Source organism: Lichenostomus cassidix, chromosome 1Ab (assembly GCF_008360975.1).
Source record: "Lichenostomus cassidix isolate B80296 chromosome 1Ab, HeHo_3.0, whole genome shotgun sequence".
Classification (NCBI taxonomy): domain Eukaryota; kingdom Metazoa; phylum Chordata; class Aves; order Passeriformes; family Meliphagidae; genus Lichenostomus; species Lichenostomus cassidix.
In genome coordinates this window covers 10977276-10999033 of record NC_139481.1, presented here as the reverse complement: position 1 = coordinate 10999033, position 21758 = coordinate 10977276, and the positions used below count along the sequence as shown (strand labels likewise).

Here is a 21758-nt window from a genome sequence, read left to right as displayed (position 1 = left end):
CACTGGGGGGTGTGAGTTGGGAAAACTGGCATGTCCATCACCACCTTCCCAGGCATCAGGGGGCACTGGGGGCCAGGCAGGACCTTGCAGAATCAGGAAGATCAGCTAGTGAAACAAGCAGGTGTACTGGGATTTTCTCAGGCTAATGCTAAACGCTTCCCAAATTTCCTGAAATCCAACAAAGTGTTAAAAATGAATCAAGTTTCCAAAAACAACCCCCCACCAAACCCTTTTAATTTTCCATGCCCTGTTCCTCCCCCAGAAGTCTTGAATTGGAGTCACCAGTTCAAGAAACAACCCCTTGAGGCAGTTTTTTTTTCCTGTACCATTTCAGCAGATATTTCTACAAGATAATAATAGTAATAATAGTAATTTAAAAAATCATGTTATGTATTTTTAACAATAAAAATGCAGTACAAAAATGTAGTTATCTTTTTGGCATATTATCTGTACTGTCAAGAAACAAAATCCAGAATATCTATATGCTTTTTTCTTCAAAAAATAATCCAAAATTAACAAAAAGAAAGAAAATCACAAAATAATCTCTTTAAAAAATGGAATCCCAAACTGCCAAAGATACCTACTATAATGGTTTATGCTAAACCTTGCACAAAAACTCCATGAGAAAAATACACTGATAGCAAAATAAGTAAAAAGTACCTGCAAAAGGAGTTTTACAGTCATATATTTTAAATACTTCAGAATGCATATACAGAAGCATCAGCATGAAAATACTTCAATATTTTACTAGAAATGCTAACTTCATACAGTTTCTTTATTTAAATATCTGCAATTCTCAAGTCTAATAATACTGAAAAAATGATCTTTTGTTTTGAAGGCTCTAAGTGTCCATGATGCTGTTCTGGTCACAATGACCCCATCTCCAGCTCACCTGTATCAATGGGGCCAAATGAGTTCCTCTGAAAACAATCCATGTCAAGTACTAAATAGCCCAGTTTCTGCTTATCTCACTGATTCCCCTCCCACACACAGCTTTCAGCTCAACTACTTCTCTAATACCTCACTAATTCCTTTCCCCTTAAAGCAGAGCAGAAAGCCTGTCTGCCCCCCACAAAAGGCTATCCTGCTTCCTATTGGCCATGCTTTTCCTGTTCATCCTCAGTCATAAATACATTACGGCCAACATAACAAAACAAAATATCATAAGCACTGGAGGTCTTGGTGAATACAAAACCGCAGCACAACCTGCTCTGTGGGAACCTGCTGCCACAGTGACCTATGAACTGGGCTGACTGGTCTGCAAGTCTTTAAGTGTATCAAAACTGAGACTGCTCCTTCTCTCCTTTGTTCCAGTTCCATCTCTCCTCTGCTCACGTGCATAAAGTTTCTTGTTCCCCCTTCCTTAGGCCTCACAAAGCCGACTTTTGTCAGTTGTTACCCTGCGATGGCTGCAAGGCTTTGTGCATGGCAGCAGAGGCAGGGGAGGGTTTGATCCAGGGGACTGATAGCAGGGAGGAGGTGGTGGTCGTCGTCATGGTAACCCGAATCATCTGCTCGTTTTGTATCAGTCTAATGAGGGTTTTGAGACGTTCCAGTGATGACTGAGTCCCTTTCTGCTGGGCCAAAAGGCTGGTTTTTAGCTCTAAGCATTTCTGTCAAATAAAGAGAAGGGAAGAGAGAAGGAAAGACTGAGAATATATTCAAAGTGGTGTCAAACATCTCTCCAAACATCCTTTTGTGGTTTGAGTGTGCATTCTGCTCAAATGAAGTATATTCTCTTTTGGGGAAAGCAAAACCACAGCTTAACAAATGAAGTAATCACCAGTGCTGCACACACTGCATCAGGTGTCTGAGGGAACAATATTCTTCCCAGGCAAAACGCATTTGGAGGACGTTTCCGACTCCATCCTGTAGACAGCCTGGCAGGAATGCCTTCTGCACTCCACAGAGATGCCTGGCATGGGAGGGCAATAACTGTGTTACTGAAAATACAGAAGGCACCACCTGGGTCTCTCACTCTTACCAAAGGACACTGATAAATGCTTGATGGATGGACCTTGCCAGGATGCATTTCATGTGTGCCACACATTTCAGGGAGAAGGCACTATGAAGATACATTAATCTCACTGAACATGATGGCAATATTTTTCAGGCAGAAAACTTTGCTCCAAGATGCAACTGTTACACCAGAGCAGTCACAAGAAAGGTTTTCTCCCTCAGGGTGGCAAAACTGCACTCTGTGATCACTTGAAATGTTCCATATAGACCTCCATGCAAATGGGCATGAGAGCAGGAGCTAAACAAAGGCATCCCAAATCTTCCATTTCTCCAAGAAGAGACAGGAAGAATCAGTAATTCTCCTTTCCCTCCCTGACCATGGACCGCTCCAGGCAGCATCCCTTTCTTCTGTGAGGGACAGACCCAAACCTTGAACCTGTCTGCAAGATGGAAGGGGACAGTGACTTCTAATACCTGAAACCTGTTTTCTTTTTCCCAGTGTGCCCAGGATTTTGACCAAACTGATTACTTTTCTGCAAATTGCTCCTCTTTGGCTATGCTTCAGATTGCCCAGGGCTGGGAATTGTCCAGTCCTGGTGAATTGGGAAATGCAAGTTGAAAGTCAATTTGTTTGGGAAGCAACTGGGTGAAGCTGTTTGGAGGTTGGTTTAGAGAGATGAAATTTCAGATGAAGGACAAATCATGTTATGTTTCTACCATTGCACCTGTGGGGTGTATGAGAGTCTTCTTTTTAGTATAAATCTCAGTTAAAATGTCAGAATGAAACTGTGCTGTGCTGGGACACCTTTAATTTATTTTCTCCTTTCAAGTGGATACATTTCCAAAAAATATAATCATTGGCTGATATTACCATTTAAATAAGACAGCATTGCCCACTGAAAAAACCCAATTCTTCTTTGGTAGAAATCTTACTGATTTTGACAGTCCTGACACACACCTGATAACTGACAGCTTTTCTTTTTTCTTTTTCCAATTCCTCAGCCCACTTCACTCTCCTACCTACTACATGAATGTGTGGCTCCATTAGCGCGATACACACGTTCAGGAAATATTCCCCACAGTGATGTCTTTTAATAAGTTATTGCTTTTCCTTCCACTCTGTTTTATGTGACAAATATTTTAACATGCGTCCTCTAGATAACTGCAATGGTAAAACAAGTAGTGACCAGTTACTCCTGCAGCTGCCACTTTGATTTTTCCAGGGTAAGGAAGTGTCAAGTATTTATTGAGATTGCCATGCAAACTAACAGCTACCTCTTAGGAGGCAGGTAGCCCCAGTTCAGTTCCTTCAGCCCTGAAGGGTAGGAATTACGGCTTTGAATTCAGTCCATTCAGCCAGAGACTGCTACTCATAGCACAATATATGTGGCAGACACCTTCAGACAACATTTAGCTTTAAAATGTGTTTGGAGAGATAAAATGGTTGTGAACTCGATTTCCAGTCAAGGAGAGATGTTACAACATTCAGTAAAGATGGTTATTTCTTCTTAATATCATAAGGTTTGAGCTAATGGACAAGCAGCTACCATCAGAGGACACAGTTGTGACAAAACTTTTCACCTAGAGGATGGAAGTGCCTTGAGGTCATTGGCTAGCTCAGAACTATAAATGCAACTACAAGGAAGGCAGCCGTGGTTATATGGGGAGTTTGTGTGTGTGCCACAGGAATTCAAGTGATTTCTCCTCCTCAGCCTGCCAGAGTGGCTTGCTTTTGTGCATAAAGGAAATGCACATGTACTTCCTCAGAGAGAAACACATTCACACTCGAAAATCTGTAGCTTGGGAGCTTAAATCATTTCCTAGCCACAAAATACCAGTTTTTTGGGCTTAAATTCTTTATAAAAACTCTTCAGGAGACTTTGTGTCTCCAGTCAGGTGTCCTACCTTCACTGCATTGTTGAGAAGTCGATCTTTTTCTTCTAACTGTCTATGCTCACTCTTCAGCTCACTGCTTCGCTTTAATAACTTTCGCTTCTCTTCTTCTTTGACTGTGAAACAATATGATTAAGGATGCGGAAGTTAAGAAAAGGACATACTGTGCACTTCAGGACAGAAATCAGAAGCAGGTATTTTGCATTGGGAGCTTAAGGTCTCAACAGCCTTTTGTCAGCAGGTACAGCCAAAGAAATCTGGAGTTTCTGCTTGCAGGCATTTCTTCACTAAAAGGGTGGTCAGGCCTTGGCAGGGGCTGCCCGGGGAGGTGGTAGAGTCCTCATCCCTGGAGGTGTCCATGGAGCAGCTGGACATGGCACTCAGTGCTCTGGTCTGGTTGACAAGGTGGGATCAGTTACAGGTTGGACTCAATGAACCTGGAGGTCTTTTCCAACCTAAATGGTTCTGTGATTCTGTGCATGTGTCTCTGTCAATGGTTAGCACACAGAAGGACAACCCAAAAGCAAAAAGGTGCCCCAAAAGGGCCCCTTTAAGATGAATTAAAATTCATCCTTAGACCCCGTGTGATCCTGGATGTCTCCAAGAAATAGGTGAATTGTATTTAAGAAGAGGTCAGCCCCTTGGAATGGCAATAGTTAGTGACCCTGGCTGAAAAACACAATTATAACAGTGCCAGACCTCCATAAAACTCCTTACAAATATGATCTAATGCCCCAAACAGCCTATTGTAAGAATGCTACAAGGAACTAAAAAAGAATAATGCTCAATGCACAGCTATCACATGGCATATGACCCTAGTGGCTGCCATACCAAACAATACTAAAACAGAGGCTGGTATTGCTGTGGTATTGCTAAAACAGGAGAATGGAGCACAGCCTTGGGCTATATACCCTTTTTGGTGTCTAAGACACTAGTCTGGCATTGTGCTACACACCCAATTACACAGCTCTGCTGCTTTGCTTGACTCTGCCTTGCAAACTATGATTCTGCCTCAAAATCCTGTTTTCAGCCCTGTTCCAGCACCACTTTGATGACAGCTTCTTCCAGAGAGTGAATTTCCAGAGCGATCATGCTCAGACCAAGGGGAAGGGGAGAGAAGGGCTCTGCTCTCCGCAGCCACTGATGGCCCTATGTACTATGCCATCAGACCTGGCAGCATTGTAACACTACTTCAATATTAGTGCTAAGAAGGACTCAAATGGCATCGCCCATCATGAGCAGGGAATCTCTTGTCAGTGGCCTGTGTTAATCCCTACCTGTTTTATGAGTAACATAGGAGTGAACAATAGCCAGAGTTCCAGTCCACGGCACATTGTCATTTTTCTTTAATACCTATAAGCCCAGGAAACAATAAAAGGTTAGGATTCAAATAAACCCCACACATTAATGTTTGCTCCAGCCTTACAATTTGGCAGGACCAGAATATGGGTCCTCATTTCAGAACACAGAAGTGATCTCAAGGCTAAGCACAAGGAACTCTAAAACTTTACTCTACACTTTAGTATTTTAAATAATTGTTTTCTTGCTTGTGCAATCAGCATTATTCACAGCAACTAGACAGATTAGCATTTCTGACATGAGTGTGATGAACAATTGTGTGTAACAAATATCATTTAAAGAAAAGGACATGTTCTCCTCACAGCTTTCAGATTCACTGGTGAACAGTGTCTCCTTCTGACACTGCCTCCCTCATCTCTAAGATTTACATTCTTTGATTGGCTACATGCTGGTGGTGTTACTGTAAAGAAAGGAGCCAAAGGAACTGAAGAGACATTTTAAGAGGACAATTCTTAGCAGATGCGATTATAGGCAAGCTACAGCACTCTGTGTATGTTCTAATTCTAGGATGGTGAAAATACCAGAAAAAAATACTGCAAACTTCACTAAAAGCCTCTCAGTACTTCTTTAGCTAATGTAGTCCACTGAGCTACAACCATAGGTTAGATTAGTTTAGGGGTACACAAAATTGAGGTTTCTCCCATTTTTCCTTCTTGCCATGCCATACTCCATGTAGCTTACCTTCTGTTGGCACTTTGGGCAGACCCAGACCCCTTTGGGGGCGGTTTTGAGGGGTGGGTCCAAGCAGTTGAGGTGATATGCTCTGGGACATGTGCTACAGGGCTGCAAGTTAACTCCATGCTTGCAAGCAGTGCAGTGTTCGTCGTGGTGTATCTCGTTCTGCAAGAGAAGAGTGCCCTGGCTAAAGTCAATCCATTGAGAACTTCTCTCCATACAGCATTCAAAGCCTCTACTGCAGCAGACCCTACTGCAGGGTCCTTCAAAAACAAAATCTAATTGTCAAAAGGACCCTGGTTGCCACAGAAGAGAGAAATAACGGATGTATGATGGATGTATGATAGCAACAAATACAAATAACAAAATAGTCAGAAGCAAGTTCCATAAATTTAAACAGAAACATAAAACCCAACGAATCAAACACAGGAGGGAGTTGACCAATACAGACAGCTTGTTCACTTTTTTTTCTTTTTTTTTTTTTTTGCCAGTGTGTTGCTACAGCACTTGTATCCCCATGCATGGCTCTATCCTGGGTCAGAGTTAATGTAGGGATCACTTGTCCTTCATGCCCAAAGCAGAAGGAAGAAGCAAGAAAAGGATTCTGGGAAAAAAGCACAGTTCCATGTTTCATGCCCATTGCCTCAAAGAGCAGCTGGGAAACAGGAGGCTGGAGCACAGCCTAGGGCTATATACCCTTTTTTGTTAACTCCTCTGGCCTCTTTCTCCCTGGCACTAATTGGTCTCTGCTCAGACTTGCTCTGACAACCTTTCTCCAACAAGACTGATTAGTGCTTTGTCTGAAGCAATACATAACATGAGCTAAGACTCATCAACAAAGTTACAATGTCATGTAGAAAATTGCAATGCTAATCTGGTGGCAACCTTAATTACTCTTTTTATAATTAAGTGCATTTAAATAAAGCAGATACTGATTTTGAAACTCTCATGGCTTGTGAATCATTATAAAAAATAAAAAAATTCCTGCTGGCTTTCCAGGAAGGAGAGTAGTAATTTTATGTTTGTTAATTCCAAAAGCATATTTTTGTTTTTAGGAATAGTAATTAAAAAGTTTCATGGCAGTTTTAGTCAGGCTTCTATCTTGAATTCTAAACCAGTCCTGTCAAAAAAACACTCCCCAAAATATTTCTTTTTAGCAACTACTTTAGAAACTTAGTTTTAATCTCAATGTAAAGAGATTTAATCTTTACAAACTGGAATGGTTACTCATTTTTCTTATAAATTTTTCATTAAACCCACAAATCTGGACTAGCAATTTCTCAGTCAGTGGAATCAACAAAGGTACTAAACTCAAACCTTGCATGTGAAAGCCCGAGACTTCATCTCTGCAATTCTAGTTTAGAGACTCAAAAATTTAGTTAAATGGGAAAAGAGAATACTGGAATTAGGTACCTTGAGAGTGACTACAATAATCAGAAGCAAGCACTGAATACACAGTGATGAGGATACCTGCTAATACACAAATTTTGCCACACATACCTTCCAGAATGGATCCTCGTTTGCTAGCATATAAAAGAAGGGCAGAAAACAGATTAGAGGAAAATACATAGCTGCGGCACCTGCTAGTTCTCAGCTATGGGAGTAATTTTAGTCAAGCAGTGGCATAGGAGATCAGGACATTGCCAGAATTAATGTGGGCAGGAAAGAATGTAATAGTAAGAAGTGAAATTAGCATTCGAGGTTTAAAAATGTATATTACAGGAATCCCATGTCCAAAGGTCTGATGCTAAAAGGTCATAGTATTTGAAATTTTCAGAAATTTTCATGCAAACCTCCTCTCCATGTGCCAGTAGTCAAAAAGTCTTCCTAAAGGACCTCAGCATGCTGGGTGCTGAAAAGGCTGGCCCTGAACCAGCAATGCATTTAGTATGGAGTATGAAATGGGTGCCTCCAACTTATCATTAAACACAGGTTTAAATGCTGAGCTGGTTCCTGGATTAAATGGTCAGTTCCTTGTGGGAGTGCGGCTGATGGTATCATCAACTCCTTCTCATTAAATTACACCTACTCACAATGCCAGTGACCTTTTGATGAACTGAGAATGTAGTGATTGTACTCACAACCTGGTAAGAACAAGAACCAACAGAGCTCACTGGAAAGCAAGCCAAGTCTTTCACAAAAAAAAAAAAAAAAAAATTCAACTTACTTTGGTCCAAAAATAAAAAGCCAGAAAACATTAGCAGCTTTATGGAAATTGCACAGTGGGTTGCAATTTTTGCTGCTGATTTCATAGAATCACAGAATATCCTAAGCTGGAAATGATCATAAGGATCATTGACTCCAACTACTTGCCCTGCACAGACACCCCAACACTGCCACCCTGTGCATCCCTGAGAGCTTTGTCCAAACTCTCCTGGAGCTCTGGCAGCCTCAGGCTGTGCCCATTCCCTGGGGAGCCTGGGCAGTGCCAGCACCCTCTGGGGAAGAACCTTTCCTGATCTCCAGCCTGAGCCTCCCCTGGCACAGCTCCAGCCGTTCCCTTGGGTTCTTGCAAGGGGCTGGAGCACACTGTCCCAGTGCAAAACACTTAACAGACAGGCCTTTCTTTGGATTACAGTGGACACAACCAAACTGATATTTCTCTCCTGTTCTCCTTCAGAGTGGGATTATAGCTGTCTTATTGTGATCCCTCATATCAGACCTGCCAGGTAGTCCCTCCTGCCCTTACACACTGGTTCTACACACTGATGTGTGCATACATGTGAAGATGCACACATGAGCAGGCTTCACACACATGTAGGGAGAGGAGCTCAAAGACAAAGGAACAGCTTCATCTAACTTGGACAAACGGCTGTGAAGCCCAGTGTCCTTTGCTGACAGGGTATAGTGCTGCCACTCATGGTGCTGCAACAGAAAGCAAAAACACTGAGTAAATCTTTCCACTCTAGAAGCATCCTTCTGATGCTGGCAGTTTATGTGTTTCCCTAACCCCAAGCTTCCATTTTCATTTTTATATTTAACATCCTTTGATAGATTTTTTCTTCCATAAATGTCTCTATTTTCCCCAAGAATTGTAGATTACTTTGGCATAAATAATCCCATAAATAATTCCATAAATAATCACAGACTTATAAAATCTGTAGATGTCACTTCATATCCACAAATACACACACAAAGATCCACCACTATATGACACCATGATTACTCAGGGGACATATATGTTATTTGGATAAACAGAGGCTTGATAATTGATGAGTCTTTTGTACAAATTATACGTGTCAGGGGATGTGACCTCATTTCAGATAAGACATTTTCATATAAATGAATCCTGACTAATTGACTTTTTGATCAAAATTTACAAGAACTGTCCTCTTCTGTATTTCCAGAAATGACAGTTATTTCCTGGAGGTCATGGGGATTTTTTTCTAGTTTGTTTATTTGTCTTTTCAGCTCACTTTTGCTACAAAGTTTTAAACTTCTGAAAACATGTCCACTTCTGCCTTCTAGTTCCTGAAAAATTAAACTGAAGGCAATATTTTTAAAGGACAACTTTATAAGAGAAGTGAGAGCCATCTCTGCACTGAAGCTGGAAAACTGCATCGCTGCAGAGCCAAGCAATCTGGGACAGCACCTGCCTCCAGTTCAGACCTTGTACAGCATCCAGAAAAATAATGCTGGTGCCAAAAAACCCCTGCAGAGGTGGGGAATTCTGATATAAGGAAGTCCAGCTAAACATTCTCAGAATATACAGAACTTCAGCACATATTCTGGATTCTGGAAAAACCAAAGGTACAGGACTCAAAGAGGAATTAATGATTAAGGAGAGAGGCTGCTGATTTCCAGGCAGCTCTGAGATAGCTGCATCAGTAGAGCTCTGTCACTTGCCTACTTTCTTGCAAATAAAATGGAAAACATGTCACAAAAGGAAGGTCAGAGATATCAAATCCTAACTTAAACCCACCAAGGGACTGGCAGCTTGCTGACAATGCCATTCTCTCCTGATTTCTCATATGTGTTTACACAGGAAAAACAAGTGCTATGATAAGACAAATAATACATTACAATTTTAATTTTTAAGATAAAATTAAGCCAGGAATAATGTTCTTTTCACTGGGGCTTACACAAGCCTGGCCTCCTGCTAAGGGGACTGTCATCATAGCTGTTTACTGTAATAACCTCTCCTGTCCTCTGAGACCCAGCACATTAGAGGCATATGGTAAGTAGGCCAAGTGTCTGCATCTGGCACGGGAAGTTTTGAAGGCAGAGAGAAGCACTACTGCCTGCACCACAGGTGCTCCTATGGTGCAGGAAGTCAAGGCAGAGGCAGAAAGGTGAATCTCAAGTGCTAAGCATGACACTTGACAGAGAGATCAAGCAAACACTGAAAAATTGTCAAAACTTCATGTCTCAATTATAATTACCCCGGCAAATGCTCCTAATACTGAAATAATATTTAACTTAAAAAAAGGTCTGTCTTCCGTTATCTCTAATGCACCACAGTAGAGAATGAGTTATAAAGGCAAAGCAAGGGCAAGGGCAGAATCAGTTTTCTTTATTGGCTCTTTCTCTTCTTCTAAAATACAACTCAAGCTTTTCACTTTCTTCCTTAAAATACTATATGGGCCTTGTCTGAAAAATTAAACTGTACTCAACATTCTCTGTGTTTCATCTCACACGTCCCAGCTCTTTGTCTTCTCCATGTTGCACATTTTTTCCTGAAATGCACTTCTTCCCATGAGCTAATCATCAGAACACCCAAATGGCTCCTCTGAGTTGCTAATTCTCCAGTCATTTACTATTAAATTTTCAGATTTGAAGTTCTTATAAGTACAAGATTGGAAGGCATCTTCAATGTTGTCAGGTCTAGATTTACGGCTCCACCTCTTGGAATCAGAAAAACTCTGATTTTCAGCCCTTGTTTTTGAAGTAAAAGGTGTGGGAAACTTTTAGTGCTTGAGGATGGAGAGCAGTTTCTTAAAGCTGGTGGAAAGAGGCAAATTAAAGGCCTAAAAGACTAATTATTTTTCAATAAATATTTTTAAGCACTTTCTTCAATCAATTCTCTCACTGCATGGTGCTTATAGTTCCAGATGTCAGATTTTCTACTGATTACAGAAGCTTTGGATCTATTTCTACACAATTGTGACCTTTAGCCTTATCCTTCCACTGTTTTTGCAAAAAATCAAGTTATTTTCACTCCATACTAAAAAATGCAGGGACATTACACAAAGTAATGCTCTATGGTATCCTAACAGCAACTCACATGAAATCCTACTAATAAATTTTTAACGTGTCATTAGAATAGTAGTATATTCATTTAAAAATATGCTTACCTCTTGTTGAAAGAAACAAGGGGTTATTCAAATAATTCGATGCAAGACGTTTCCGCTACAAGGGAAAAAAACACAACCCCTCTGTCATTGCAAAGCACTCTGATTGTCTCTTACATTTCAGAGTAACAATCTCCATGGACTTCCCTCATACCTAACCAGCTCTCTAAAAGCTAATTAGACTGACTAGTGACACAGACAAAGAGTTGCATTATTTACCTTTTAACAAGTTCTTCATAGAGCAGTTTGTTGTGCATTAGAATTTATTAAGAAAAGAGAAGTACAAATTGCAAATGTTATTGATGGGGTTACAGGAAATGTTGCACAGACTGCAAGAAACTAGCAAAAGTAACTCCAAGCCCATCAAGGTCCATAAGGGAAAGCTGTTGATGAGAGATGACATCTTTATTTGCATATATAGAAATGGTGATGGATTTCTCACCTGCAGGAAAAATGTTGCTACCTTTGTGACGCCTGCCTACAGTTCAGAGAAACATAACGTGTTTGCAAGGAATGAATGAGAGCCTTAGAAAAATATTTCCCTTTCAGAAGTGAATGTGCAGGACCTCGAGGAGCTGGCAGTGATTTCTATCTGCTGAGATCACCAAACTTACAAACACAGACACCACAAACCTGTCTGAGATGTTTAACTCATCTAACACTGCCCCATGGCCAGCCTTGTCCAATGGGAGAATCCATGGTCAATAGCAAGACAGGCTTCCTGAATAGTCTAGACAACCCCAAATTGTTCATCTGAGCCATCCAATACTTGTACAGCAGGACTGGAAACATCACCATTTTCCTTCATTAGATGTTGCTAGATTCTGCTTGGAAGAAAATTAGAGGGGTTTGCTAATAAATGATTTATTCAGGGGTGAGCAAACTATTCTCTTATACAGGGGTGCCTGCTAGTCTGCAAATGAATTTTGAATAGATGTTTCTTTCTTCAAAAAAAAAACCAGCCTCAAACTTAGCCCTTTCCTGTGGAAAAAAAAAAAGGCCACTGAGGGTAGGAAAATAAAATAGTATCTCATTTTTTCAAGAACAAAGCTTTGAAAAGAAAAAGCACACAGTTCAAGTGAAGACATTAGGCCACAATCACTTTTTTGCAATCTAAGTTAGTATCACCACTACAAATTCTGAGCTCCTGCCATTTTGAGGTGTGTTGGCAAATAAAAAGTCTAATTTATATGCAATTTCAATTTAAACACTCATGAATTAAAGTTCATTCAGTAGACTAAATTAAATTGCACCAAAATGCCTGAAATGCCACAAATACCTCAAGTCACTGATTAGCAAATCAGTCTGAGCATCTAATTGATCAGAGAAAAACCATCTGCCTCCATTTTACTTGAATGACATTCCGGCTGGTCAGTAGTTAATGACAGCTCCTAATGAGGACACAGCTGATCAGTCACAGGACTCTTTCACAGACATTTCTTTCTCCACGCCATCGTTCATTTCAGCATATGCTTTTGAGAATAGATATGACAAGAAGTATGAGCTAGGGGTGCAGCAGACCTAGGCCATCTTCTCTTCCACCTCTGCTCCAAGATAATTGAGTTTGTCACAAACACCGATCTGGCTATAGCCGCAAAACTCTGCTGCAAGTATTTCAATAATGCGGACAAAAAGGTCTAAAGCACTACAGATTCAATAAGAGCAAGGCTAAAGGTCCTACTGGGTTAAATACTGCTCTTATGGATATCAGTATGTGCACTAAAGAAAACAGTTGAAGAATTCTGAAGAACTCAAGCACCCAGAGCTGCTCTGGAGTACACAAATCTCCAATGCTTTCAAAAAAAGAATAGTCAAGTGACTCAGCAGTTTGACTACAGCAATGGTTTTCATCTTAGCCTCATCTATTTGCTATCTGCTAACAAAGACAGAAATATGAAATGCTGGCATACAAAAATTCTGCAACACTTGTACCTAAATAAAGAATAATCACTTTTTTTAGGCTTAAACAACACAGAGGAGTCTTGCTTAAATAGAGAGCTGGCTGCAACTGAGTTTAATTTCAGTAGAAAGTTCAGACAGTAAACCCAAACTGAAATTTTAAAGGTGAGATTTTAATTAGCTGAATCAATGCATATATGTTAATTCAGAAACAAAAAAAATTCAGAAAAAGTTAAGCCTATTTATATGCTACTTTTACACCAAGTTTGTAACCCAGTATTATGCAGGACCAAATTCTGATTGCACTAATATAAATGCAACAGTGTAAGTGTAACAGACAACAGAGATTATCCAGAGCATTTAAAAAATTATTTATTATTATATTTATAATGCAGGCTTCTATACTCCCTGCAGAACTCACTGATTCTTAAACCAACACACCCCTTTTATGGATGCCACTAATAAAAAAAAAAGCAACTTTCTCCATTTATTATTCAGCATGTAGGAAAAGAGAAATAGTAATGCACATTTGAACATAATGCAGCACTTCTCCAATTATGATCTAAAGGGACTACCTTTGTAGGTAAAAGAGTAATTAGGTCCCACATTAATTTATTCCTTCTGGCCTGTATTAAAACTAAGATGAATTCTAGTTTGGAGCAAGTTGTGGAGTAAAAACCTGTTGCTTAGCTACTGAGATGAGGTATTTTCTTTCTTTTCTACATCAGTATCTTTTTACAAGTAACTGTGGCTCTGCATTCATATATATTTTTTTAGTGAGAAACACTTAGACCTTTTATTGACATGAAATAGAGTTGTGGTAAAAAAAGTGAATGATAAAGTACCTCTGTTTCCAAGAGTCCACTGTAGGCTGGATTTGCTGTGCTTCTTCTCTTTCTTTCCTGACGCTTGCTCTGGATTTCTGTTACCATGGAAAGGAACGTGAATTGTGTATTTCTCATTCATCAGGGAAAAATGTAGATATAACTTGTTAAGCAAGATGCTCTTACCCTCAGCCCCTGGGGCTTTGTGTTCAGTTTCAGTTTCTAAAGTATAATTGGGTTGCATCAGCATTGATATTTGCTGCGGTTCAAGGTTTGACATTAATAAGATTTTCCTTGTGAGATTCAGAACACAGACTTTTTTTTTTCTTTTCATTCAAGGTAGATTTCTGCTGCCCTACAAGATTTTTATTATGATCCCTTCAGACACATATTTAGCAAGCATCATCAGAGAGCCTTCAAAGTACTCTCGATGTCTGCTATTAACAAAAAGGAAGCATTTAAAGCCATTAAGCCTTGTAGTTCATATTGTATGAATGCACAGAGAACCTTCTAAATTCAATTTACATTACTTTTCCTCTGCAGAGGCTAGAAAAAGCATAGTTGAGATGGCACAGCTAGATTCAGTTCTAACCAGAGTATGATGTTTTATCTGCTCAGAAACACACAACTTCATAATCCTGAGCACACAAAATATCATCATGAGCCATATTGAGTGTATTTGTGTCACTGCAAACACCAGCACACAGATGGGCTCTTTGGACTGCAGCCCATATCTCCCTTCCACTAAATGGTGACACCTATTGAAGATGGCACATGCTGAGCACTGTTTAGCCACCACTAGCCATGTGCACAACTCTGTAAACCCAGAGAGAGGGAGCAGATTACTTGGCCACAGAACTCTGTAGCTTTAATGCTACTTTGATCTGAGCTAGGATTCCATTTACATCATATGGAATTTCTTTTTCCAGCTCTTGATGTCAGTTCAGAATGCTGAGATTATTATAAGCATGTCTTTATGAGCCTATTACTTTGATTATAAACCCCAGACACACTTTAGCAAGGAGAGCCACACAGCATCTATCCCATGACATGCAGTGTGTGCTCTACTCCAAAATACTTCTGATGTGAATATTTTAAGGTAAAGTTTAGACTCTGCACTGAGGTACAAGAGGGATCTTGCTAGTCTAAATGACCCAGTGGTGGTGACACCTCTGTTCTGTCTTGCTCTGTCTCAGAAGGAGAGAAACTGGCAGGAGCATGTTCTTCAGCCCAGAGGCCCCGGAGAACACCCAAGAGAAACTTAGGGCACCATCTGATTATGCAGGAGGTCTGGCATCTTTCCACAGTGTCTGAGCTAAAGAGGTCTATCTCAGAACACCCTCAGCACCAGAAAAAGAAAAAAGGCCTTCAGGGTATTGAGCAAGATCTCCCACTGGTAATCCAACAGTAAGATACAGCTGAGCTTTCAGGATGTTTGTGATACTTGGGAACTGGAACCCCAACATTTCATTCTGGTTTCCACCACCCTTTTCAAGTGTTGATCATTCCCAAATACCACTTTAAGTGTTGCTACAATACAGAGTGTCAGTATTATTAGTCAAGTCTTGGACATGGTGTCCCCTGAGACAAGGCCAACACTGTGCATGGATTTTGTACTGGCCTGACTTCCAAGATATTGATTTAAAACTTTTCCTTTACAAAAGATTATTGGCTAAGCCACTGTTTTTGGAGTGATGGATGCATCAGAAGGAAACTAGCTGGACAACAAAAACAGGAGAGCAACTCCTGGCTGGGTTTTCCTATGGCACAGGAACATGTCACCTCTCATGTTCAGAAGGTGTCTCCTGGGGCAGTTCAAATAGCACAGGAGGCCTGTATTCACAGTCTGACACAAGCTGTCACATGCTGCCATGTGACTCAAGGGGCTACACAGAATATCTTCACCAAGAAACATGTGATCCGGAGCTGCACTGAGATGTGAGAGAAATGCCTCACCTACAACTGCTGCCAGCATCATGTTAACATCCTCCATGCTAACAGACTCCAAAACAGTGTCTTGTCTGGGAAACAGTTCTGTACTACTGCAAAAGTGTTTCCTACAAAATGCTCATGTGTCTATGCTGAAACATCCATCATGAAGCTTGCAGGCTCTTTGACATCATCTAAAGGGAGAGTCAAGCCTCAGCACAGCAGGGTGAGTGTTACACACAGATCCAGTGGCCTGTCAAAGGCACTGAGAGAGAGACTGAGCCACAAAGTAGAGAGATGGTTGTTCTGAATGTCAGTATGTCAGTTCCAGCTCCTGGACGGGAAATGCTCTCCAGGCCCAAAGGTAACAGAGGCGTCATAACTGAGGAACCTTGGTGCTATCATAAAACAGAGGAAGTGGCCCTCTGCTGACTCTTTCCTTTGGTCTCAGCAGTGTGAGCTGGACTCTTGCAGCAAGGCTCAGGACCCTGGTCAGTGAATTCAGGGCTTGCAGCACCTTAGCAGCATCATGGCAGTATAGAGAAATGACTGGAGTTAGGGCAAGCTTAGTCTTCCAGAAGTGGTCACAGGGATACAAGATTGTGACCTTCAATGGCCCAGAAAAAGAAACAAAGAATTCAATGCAGCAGTTTTCTGTGCATATAACTGGGCCAAGCATGGCATAAGAAGATGGTAATGGATCTGTTGCTCTCTGCCCTTCCTGGTCCCAAGTTAAAGAGGACATTTCTTTGGTACATGCTCTCATCAAGGCAACAGAAAATATCTGATGGGGTCTGAATCACACATATGGCAGATACCTGGAATGCAGCTTTGGAAGAGGCATTGCTATGGTACTGAGATAAAAGCTGTGAGGAAAAGTAGAAGCAGTGAGAATAGATGGAAATAAAGAGAGAGAGCGTAATGAACTGAAACAGCTCGAGATGTACACCACCCTATGCAGCCATCAGGGAGGGGAAGCACTTTCTTTATGGAAATAAAAATATCCATGCATCTATGTACATCTAGAGTGGTTCTGTCAATAATTACACCTAGACAGAGCAAAAGCATACAGTGGTGTGCTATCTGTTGTTACTTGTTACTGCTGCTAAAAAAGTATTGTGTACCTATCAGAACAGGACGCAATAAAGTTAAATTAAATTTGTTTCAGTTGATGAAATAATAAATATTCCAGTAATCTAGATAGACCAAAATATGCACTTTTAGAATTACCTGAACTAAAGTTCCTCCTTTTAAAGTCTTGCTTTCTATCTACTTTTTTTTTAACACAACTGTAATGTTGAAAGGTTTCTAATAATTCTAATAGTTCTAATAATCTAGACAAAGAGATTCAATATGTTACAACTATGCACTGCATCACAAAATTGAGCTATCTTATGCCTTAGTTTATTAATTAAAAAAATGGAAACCAAACAGGAAAAATTAAACTGTAATACATTTGGCAAAGATGAATGAATTTGAAGATAGCTTTATGTTGGAGGCCAAACTTCAATGAGCTGCTGCCTTCACCAATAAACACTCTGCATGGTCATTCTATGAGGCCTGTGACAGCAATTTATGCTCAGAGAAAGTCGTACCTTGCAGTCTGTCAGACAGTGGAAGCAGCTGTGTTCATTTACTGGTAAAGATGCCTCACACTCAGGCTCTGCAGTACAGAGCTCTTTTCCCAGGCAGGGAGTGCTCCTGTGGATGTTAGGTGGGAAGGCTGCTAGGTGGATAGAGAAATCCATATAGTAGTGGATCACAGCCCTACACCACAAAATTAATGAATAAAATGAAGAAAAACAGTAACACTGTGAATTAATGGTACCAAATGAATAAGCTTTTAATGACCCAATCTTGACAGAGTTAAATTCCAAAAATGTGAAATTGAGAAACGCATTAGAAGTATGAAAATAAACTGAACTGTGTAATGACTACTACTTCCTGATAAATAGCAATGACTGATAATGGTAAACATGACAGAGCAGTAAAATAATAACCTTTAGTGTGTGAAAGCTATAAGGGCATTTTCGACAGTTGTTATCACCAATTCTCATGAAGAAATACCCTTTCCACAGTAAATAGCTCTTGGTTGGAACCATTTATTTAATGCTAATAGGAATATGAAAAGTGATTTTGTCTTCAAGAATTCAATTCTCTGTGATGAGTGAGATAGCAGTTTGGTTCAAAATGTGCATCTCCATACTTGGTGTAGAACAAACAGAATGGAGCACTGGTTGGCATTTTGAACATAAGCAATAAATCCACACACACAATTTATTAGTTTCAATAAAATCAAAGGCTATAGAGTTATTCAAAATTAAATCCTCTCTGTTGTGAGCAAATTTGTACTTCAGCATAATTTCAAATGATGTCCCATTTTCCTTAGACAAAGAGAATGAGAACCAGTCATCATTTGGATTTTTTGGATTATAAATCTTCTCCCCAAATTGATGTAGCTCTTTGATTTCCATTTCAATCCATTACATTAAGGGATTAAAAATGATGAAGGCTTAAAGTTTCTTTAAACTGCTTTCAAATTCTCAGTCACTTGGACAATAAATGATTTTCTAAAATGCAGTTTTAAAGGGGAAAAACACTGAAAAATGGCAACAAGACCCAAAGGAACCTGCTGCACCTACTGAGAAGACATTACAATTCAGATGTATTTTCTCCGTAATTCACATCTTGTCTTAAAACCAAGGCACTGGAAGTCTTAATAAAAAGAAATCAAGCTAAAAATGGTACATACATCTTGAGTCAGCAAGGAAGTTAAGCATGCTCCTAAGTCTAAAGCACATAAAACTTAAACTCAGTGTTCTGAAAATTCCTCAGTTTTTTGCTGACTATGGTACATGGGATGGGTGGTAAGTATCAGTTGCCGTTAACAATTTTTGTGATCAAGAATCACTGTCAGCTGACACAGATACCAGCTTTCTCTCCTTATACTGGTGGAATCATACCAACTTGTCGTAGATGAGCTTGTAACTAAAACCACCAGGGTGCAGATCTTTTCTTAAAAATATCTGCATCTCTGTCCATGAGAACTCTTCTGCCCCCTTGACCTGTCTCACACTATTGGCAAATTTGCTAAATAAACTCTTTTTTTCCTTCTCATCTATGATTTTGGAACAACACAGCTGAAGCAAAGAAAGATACAAATCTGCTAACTTTTGCAAGCTATTTTTGGAAGGTTGGAGAACGAAACTGAAAACTATGTGATACTGCATTTAGCTTATGTGCAATATTTGTTTGAAATCGTATTCAAGAGCCTGGGAAGGCATTCTAGAGGCTCTTATGCAAATACAGGATCGGATGGGAAGTTTGTTAAGTTTTTGGCTAAGCGGGGAAAATGAGATGAAGGAATTCTTTCTGAGAGGCAGCTTTAAGTAAGTAAAATCTTATGAAACAAATGCCAGATATTCACCACTATTTTACACATTATTCTGTAGAACTCTAGAGATGACAGATGATAACTGAAAAACTGGAAGTCCATCTCACATGGGAGAGAGCAGAGGGCACTTGCTGCATATCTGGGCAAACATCTTTGAACCTCAGAGATCCAGCAGCCAGATCAGTGGTGGTAAGAGCCTTTGCAGGATTTTTGTTTTGCTATTTCCTCCAGTTGTTAACGTCTTTTAAAGGACCACGATAACTGAGTGAGTTCAAATTCCAGCCATGCCAAGTGTGCTGGTGCTGGCTTGCAGGGCCAGTCCTCATGTCACTTGAGCTGTGCCATGGGGTGGGAGGCAGAGGTAAGTAAGGTCACCCACTATTGTGAGACTGAAAGGCACAATTGTGCAAAGATAACAATCCACCTGATTTTTTTATTTTCATTTTTTCAGTTTTTATTGCTCTTCAGAGGACAGGAGAAGTGAAACTGGAGAGGGGATCTCGCTGATGTGTACAAATATCTGCAGAGAGGGATCAGAACATGGATGGGGCTGTGGTTTGTGGTGCCTAGTGACAGGACAAGAGGCATGCACAGAAACTGATGCCCATGAAGTTCCACCTGAATGTGACAAAGAACTTCTTTACCAGAAGGGTAACAGACCACTGAACAGATTACTCAGGGAGGTTGTGGAATCTCCTCTGGAGAGATTCAAATGCCATCTGAACACAGTCCTCAGTAATGTGCTCTGGGATGACCCTACTTGAGCAGGGAGGTAGGACTACATGGCATCCAGTGGTCCCTTCCAACCTGACCCATTCTGGGCTTCTGTAAGAATCATCAATTCTGTTGGTAGAGCATCCAACAGAAAAGATTTCACTCAAATGCTGAACTGTAAATAGACATATGCCATCTTACCTTCCAAATGTTCTGTTGTAACCAGACCTAGTGCTACCATGAAGGCAATTTTCTAAGGAAAAAATAAACAGGGGTTAGATTTTCTACTACAATAACCTGGTAAGAAAATAAATAGAATCAGTATTGACAGAATAAACCCAGTAAAAGTCTTTTAGAAATGTATCTTATTTGATTGCATAGTAATGTGAAGAACTTGAATTGAAGATTTGCTTCAGATATGCCTGGTTCTCCTTGTATGATTATATGAACTCTAGCAGTTCAAAGCCAATGCTAAATGGCTACTGATCTTACACAGCACATGACCAATATTCAGTCAATTCAATCAGCTCAATTTCACATTGCTAGCTGGATTGTTACTCCATTCCTTAGTGAAGCAATTTTTTATTATTATGATGATCTGGACATGGCACTGCTTTTATTGCATGTGAGCAGGCAGTATGATGTAAAACCAGTATGAACTGTACAACACTAAACAGGACATCAGAAGCATACTGAAAGTCCCCTCCTCTCAGAAAAACCCCAGAAATTTCTCCTCCCAAGTTACAAAAACAACACCATGTGCATGGATTGTGAAGATATATACTGATCCACCACTTTCTCTTAATGGGGACAGAACAAACATCTCCCACTGACACTGGTGAACTCATTTTGCAGCGAGGAATCTGATCTAAAATATTACTTACAACTCTTCTAAACTATATATGCACAAAACATATCTTCATACTAAAAAATTTTCTAAATGTGCTGATGCAGTGATAGGACAAGTACTAGAGCAGATTTTAAATTTTCTGTCATAATTTCTCACTGGAAAAATTTTCCATGCAGAAAGGTTTTGCTGAAGCTTTTATTGCATGTTTTTGATGAAAACTGAAATTACGCTGTGTTGTTCCAAGCCCAATATGAACTGAACTCCTTGATTTTCAGTCCCATCTGTGGTGCTTGTGGGGCTTTGGTGGTTTCCTCTTTCTACTGTGCTGAACAATCTTGTTGGATCAAGTTACCCAAGGGACATTTTTGTGAGGTTTAATTCCACAGGAGCTGCAATCTTACTATGAAACTCAAGCTCTTGGGAAATCCAAGCAAGCAAAACCCACAATCCAAGTCTGATGAAGTAAACAAAGACTGTAGGAAGATGCAATTATCATACCCCAAATAAAATGTTTAGCGTTAGGTCAAACTAAAACACAGTGTTTAAACAGTAGAAGGTCAAAACATTCTGTTTCATTCAAAAAGTGTTAGGAGAACATGTTTCAACACTTCCAAGTCAAAATTAGTCTGACCTTCTTGTTTTGTGAAAAGTCTGATGATTCAACATTTCATTTCAGTTCAGGATAAAATCGACTAGTTAGTCACAGGGTCTATTGCTTCTCCTCTGTGCAGAAAGCTGCAAAATCAAGACTTTCAATCCAGGCCCAACATTAGCATTTAGTTCACAGTTGCCATGTGTCTCTCTTGTACTTCTTAGGAGGGATGAGAAACACCAGTCACTAAATAACCAGCATTTATGGCAGTAATTTTTCATCTAGATAAAAACATTTTTGAACAAAAATGTTGCCAGACAGTTTGCTAATACAATTTTTAAATGATTAAAAAGTTTTTGGCAGAATTCTCTTTCTGTAT

General features: G+C 40.0%; 1 protein-coding gene across 5 annotated transcripts in view; it reads right to left on the bottom strand.

Annotated features, from left to right (window-relative positions):
- Positions 1-825: 825 nt before the first annotated feature.
- PHF21B (PHD finger protein 21B) overlaps positions 826-21758 on the bottom strand; it is a 165016-nt gene continuing 144083 nt past the window's right edge. For 4 of the 5 annotated variants that reach the window (XM_085049762.1, XM_085049765.1, XM_085049764.1 and 1 more), the window contains 8 exons: positions 20139-20190; positions 13922-13998; positions 11181-11235; positions 7387-7409; positions 5893-6051; positions 5130-5205; positions 3865-3968; positions 826-1613 (listed from right to left, as the gene is read on the bottom strand). In XM_085049762.1, the coding sequence (XP_084905888.1) occupies positions 1389-1613; positions 3865-3968; positions 5130-5205; positions 5893-6051; positions 7387-7409; positions 11181-11235; positions 13922-13998; positions 20139-20190 (771 nt within the window). In that variant the 3' untranslated portion in view covers positions 826-1388. The remainder of the gene's footprint in view (positions 1614-3864; positions 3969-5129; positions 5206-5892; positions 6052-7386; positions 7410-11180; positions 11236-13921; positions 13999-20138; positions 20191-21758) is intronic. The other variant, XM_085049763.1, reaches the window with a different exon arrangement.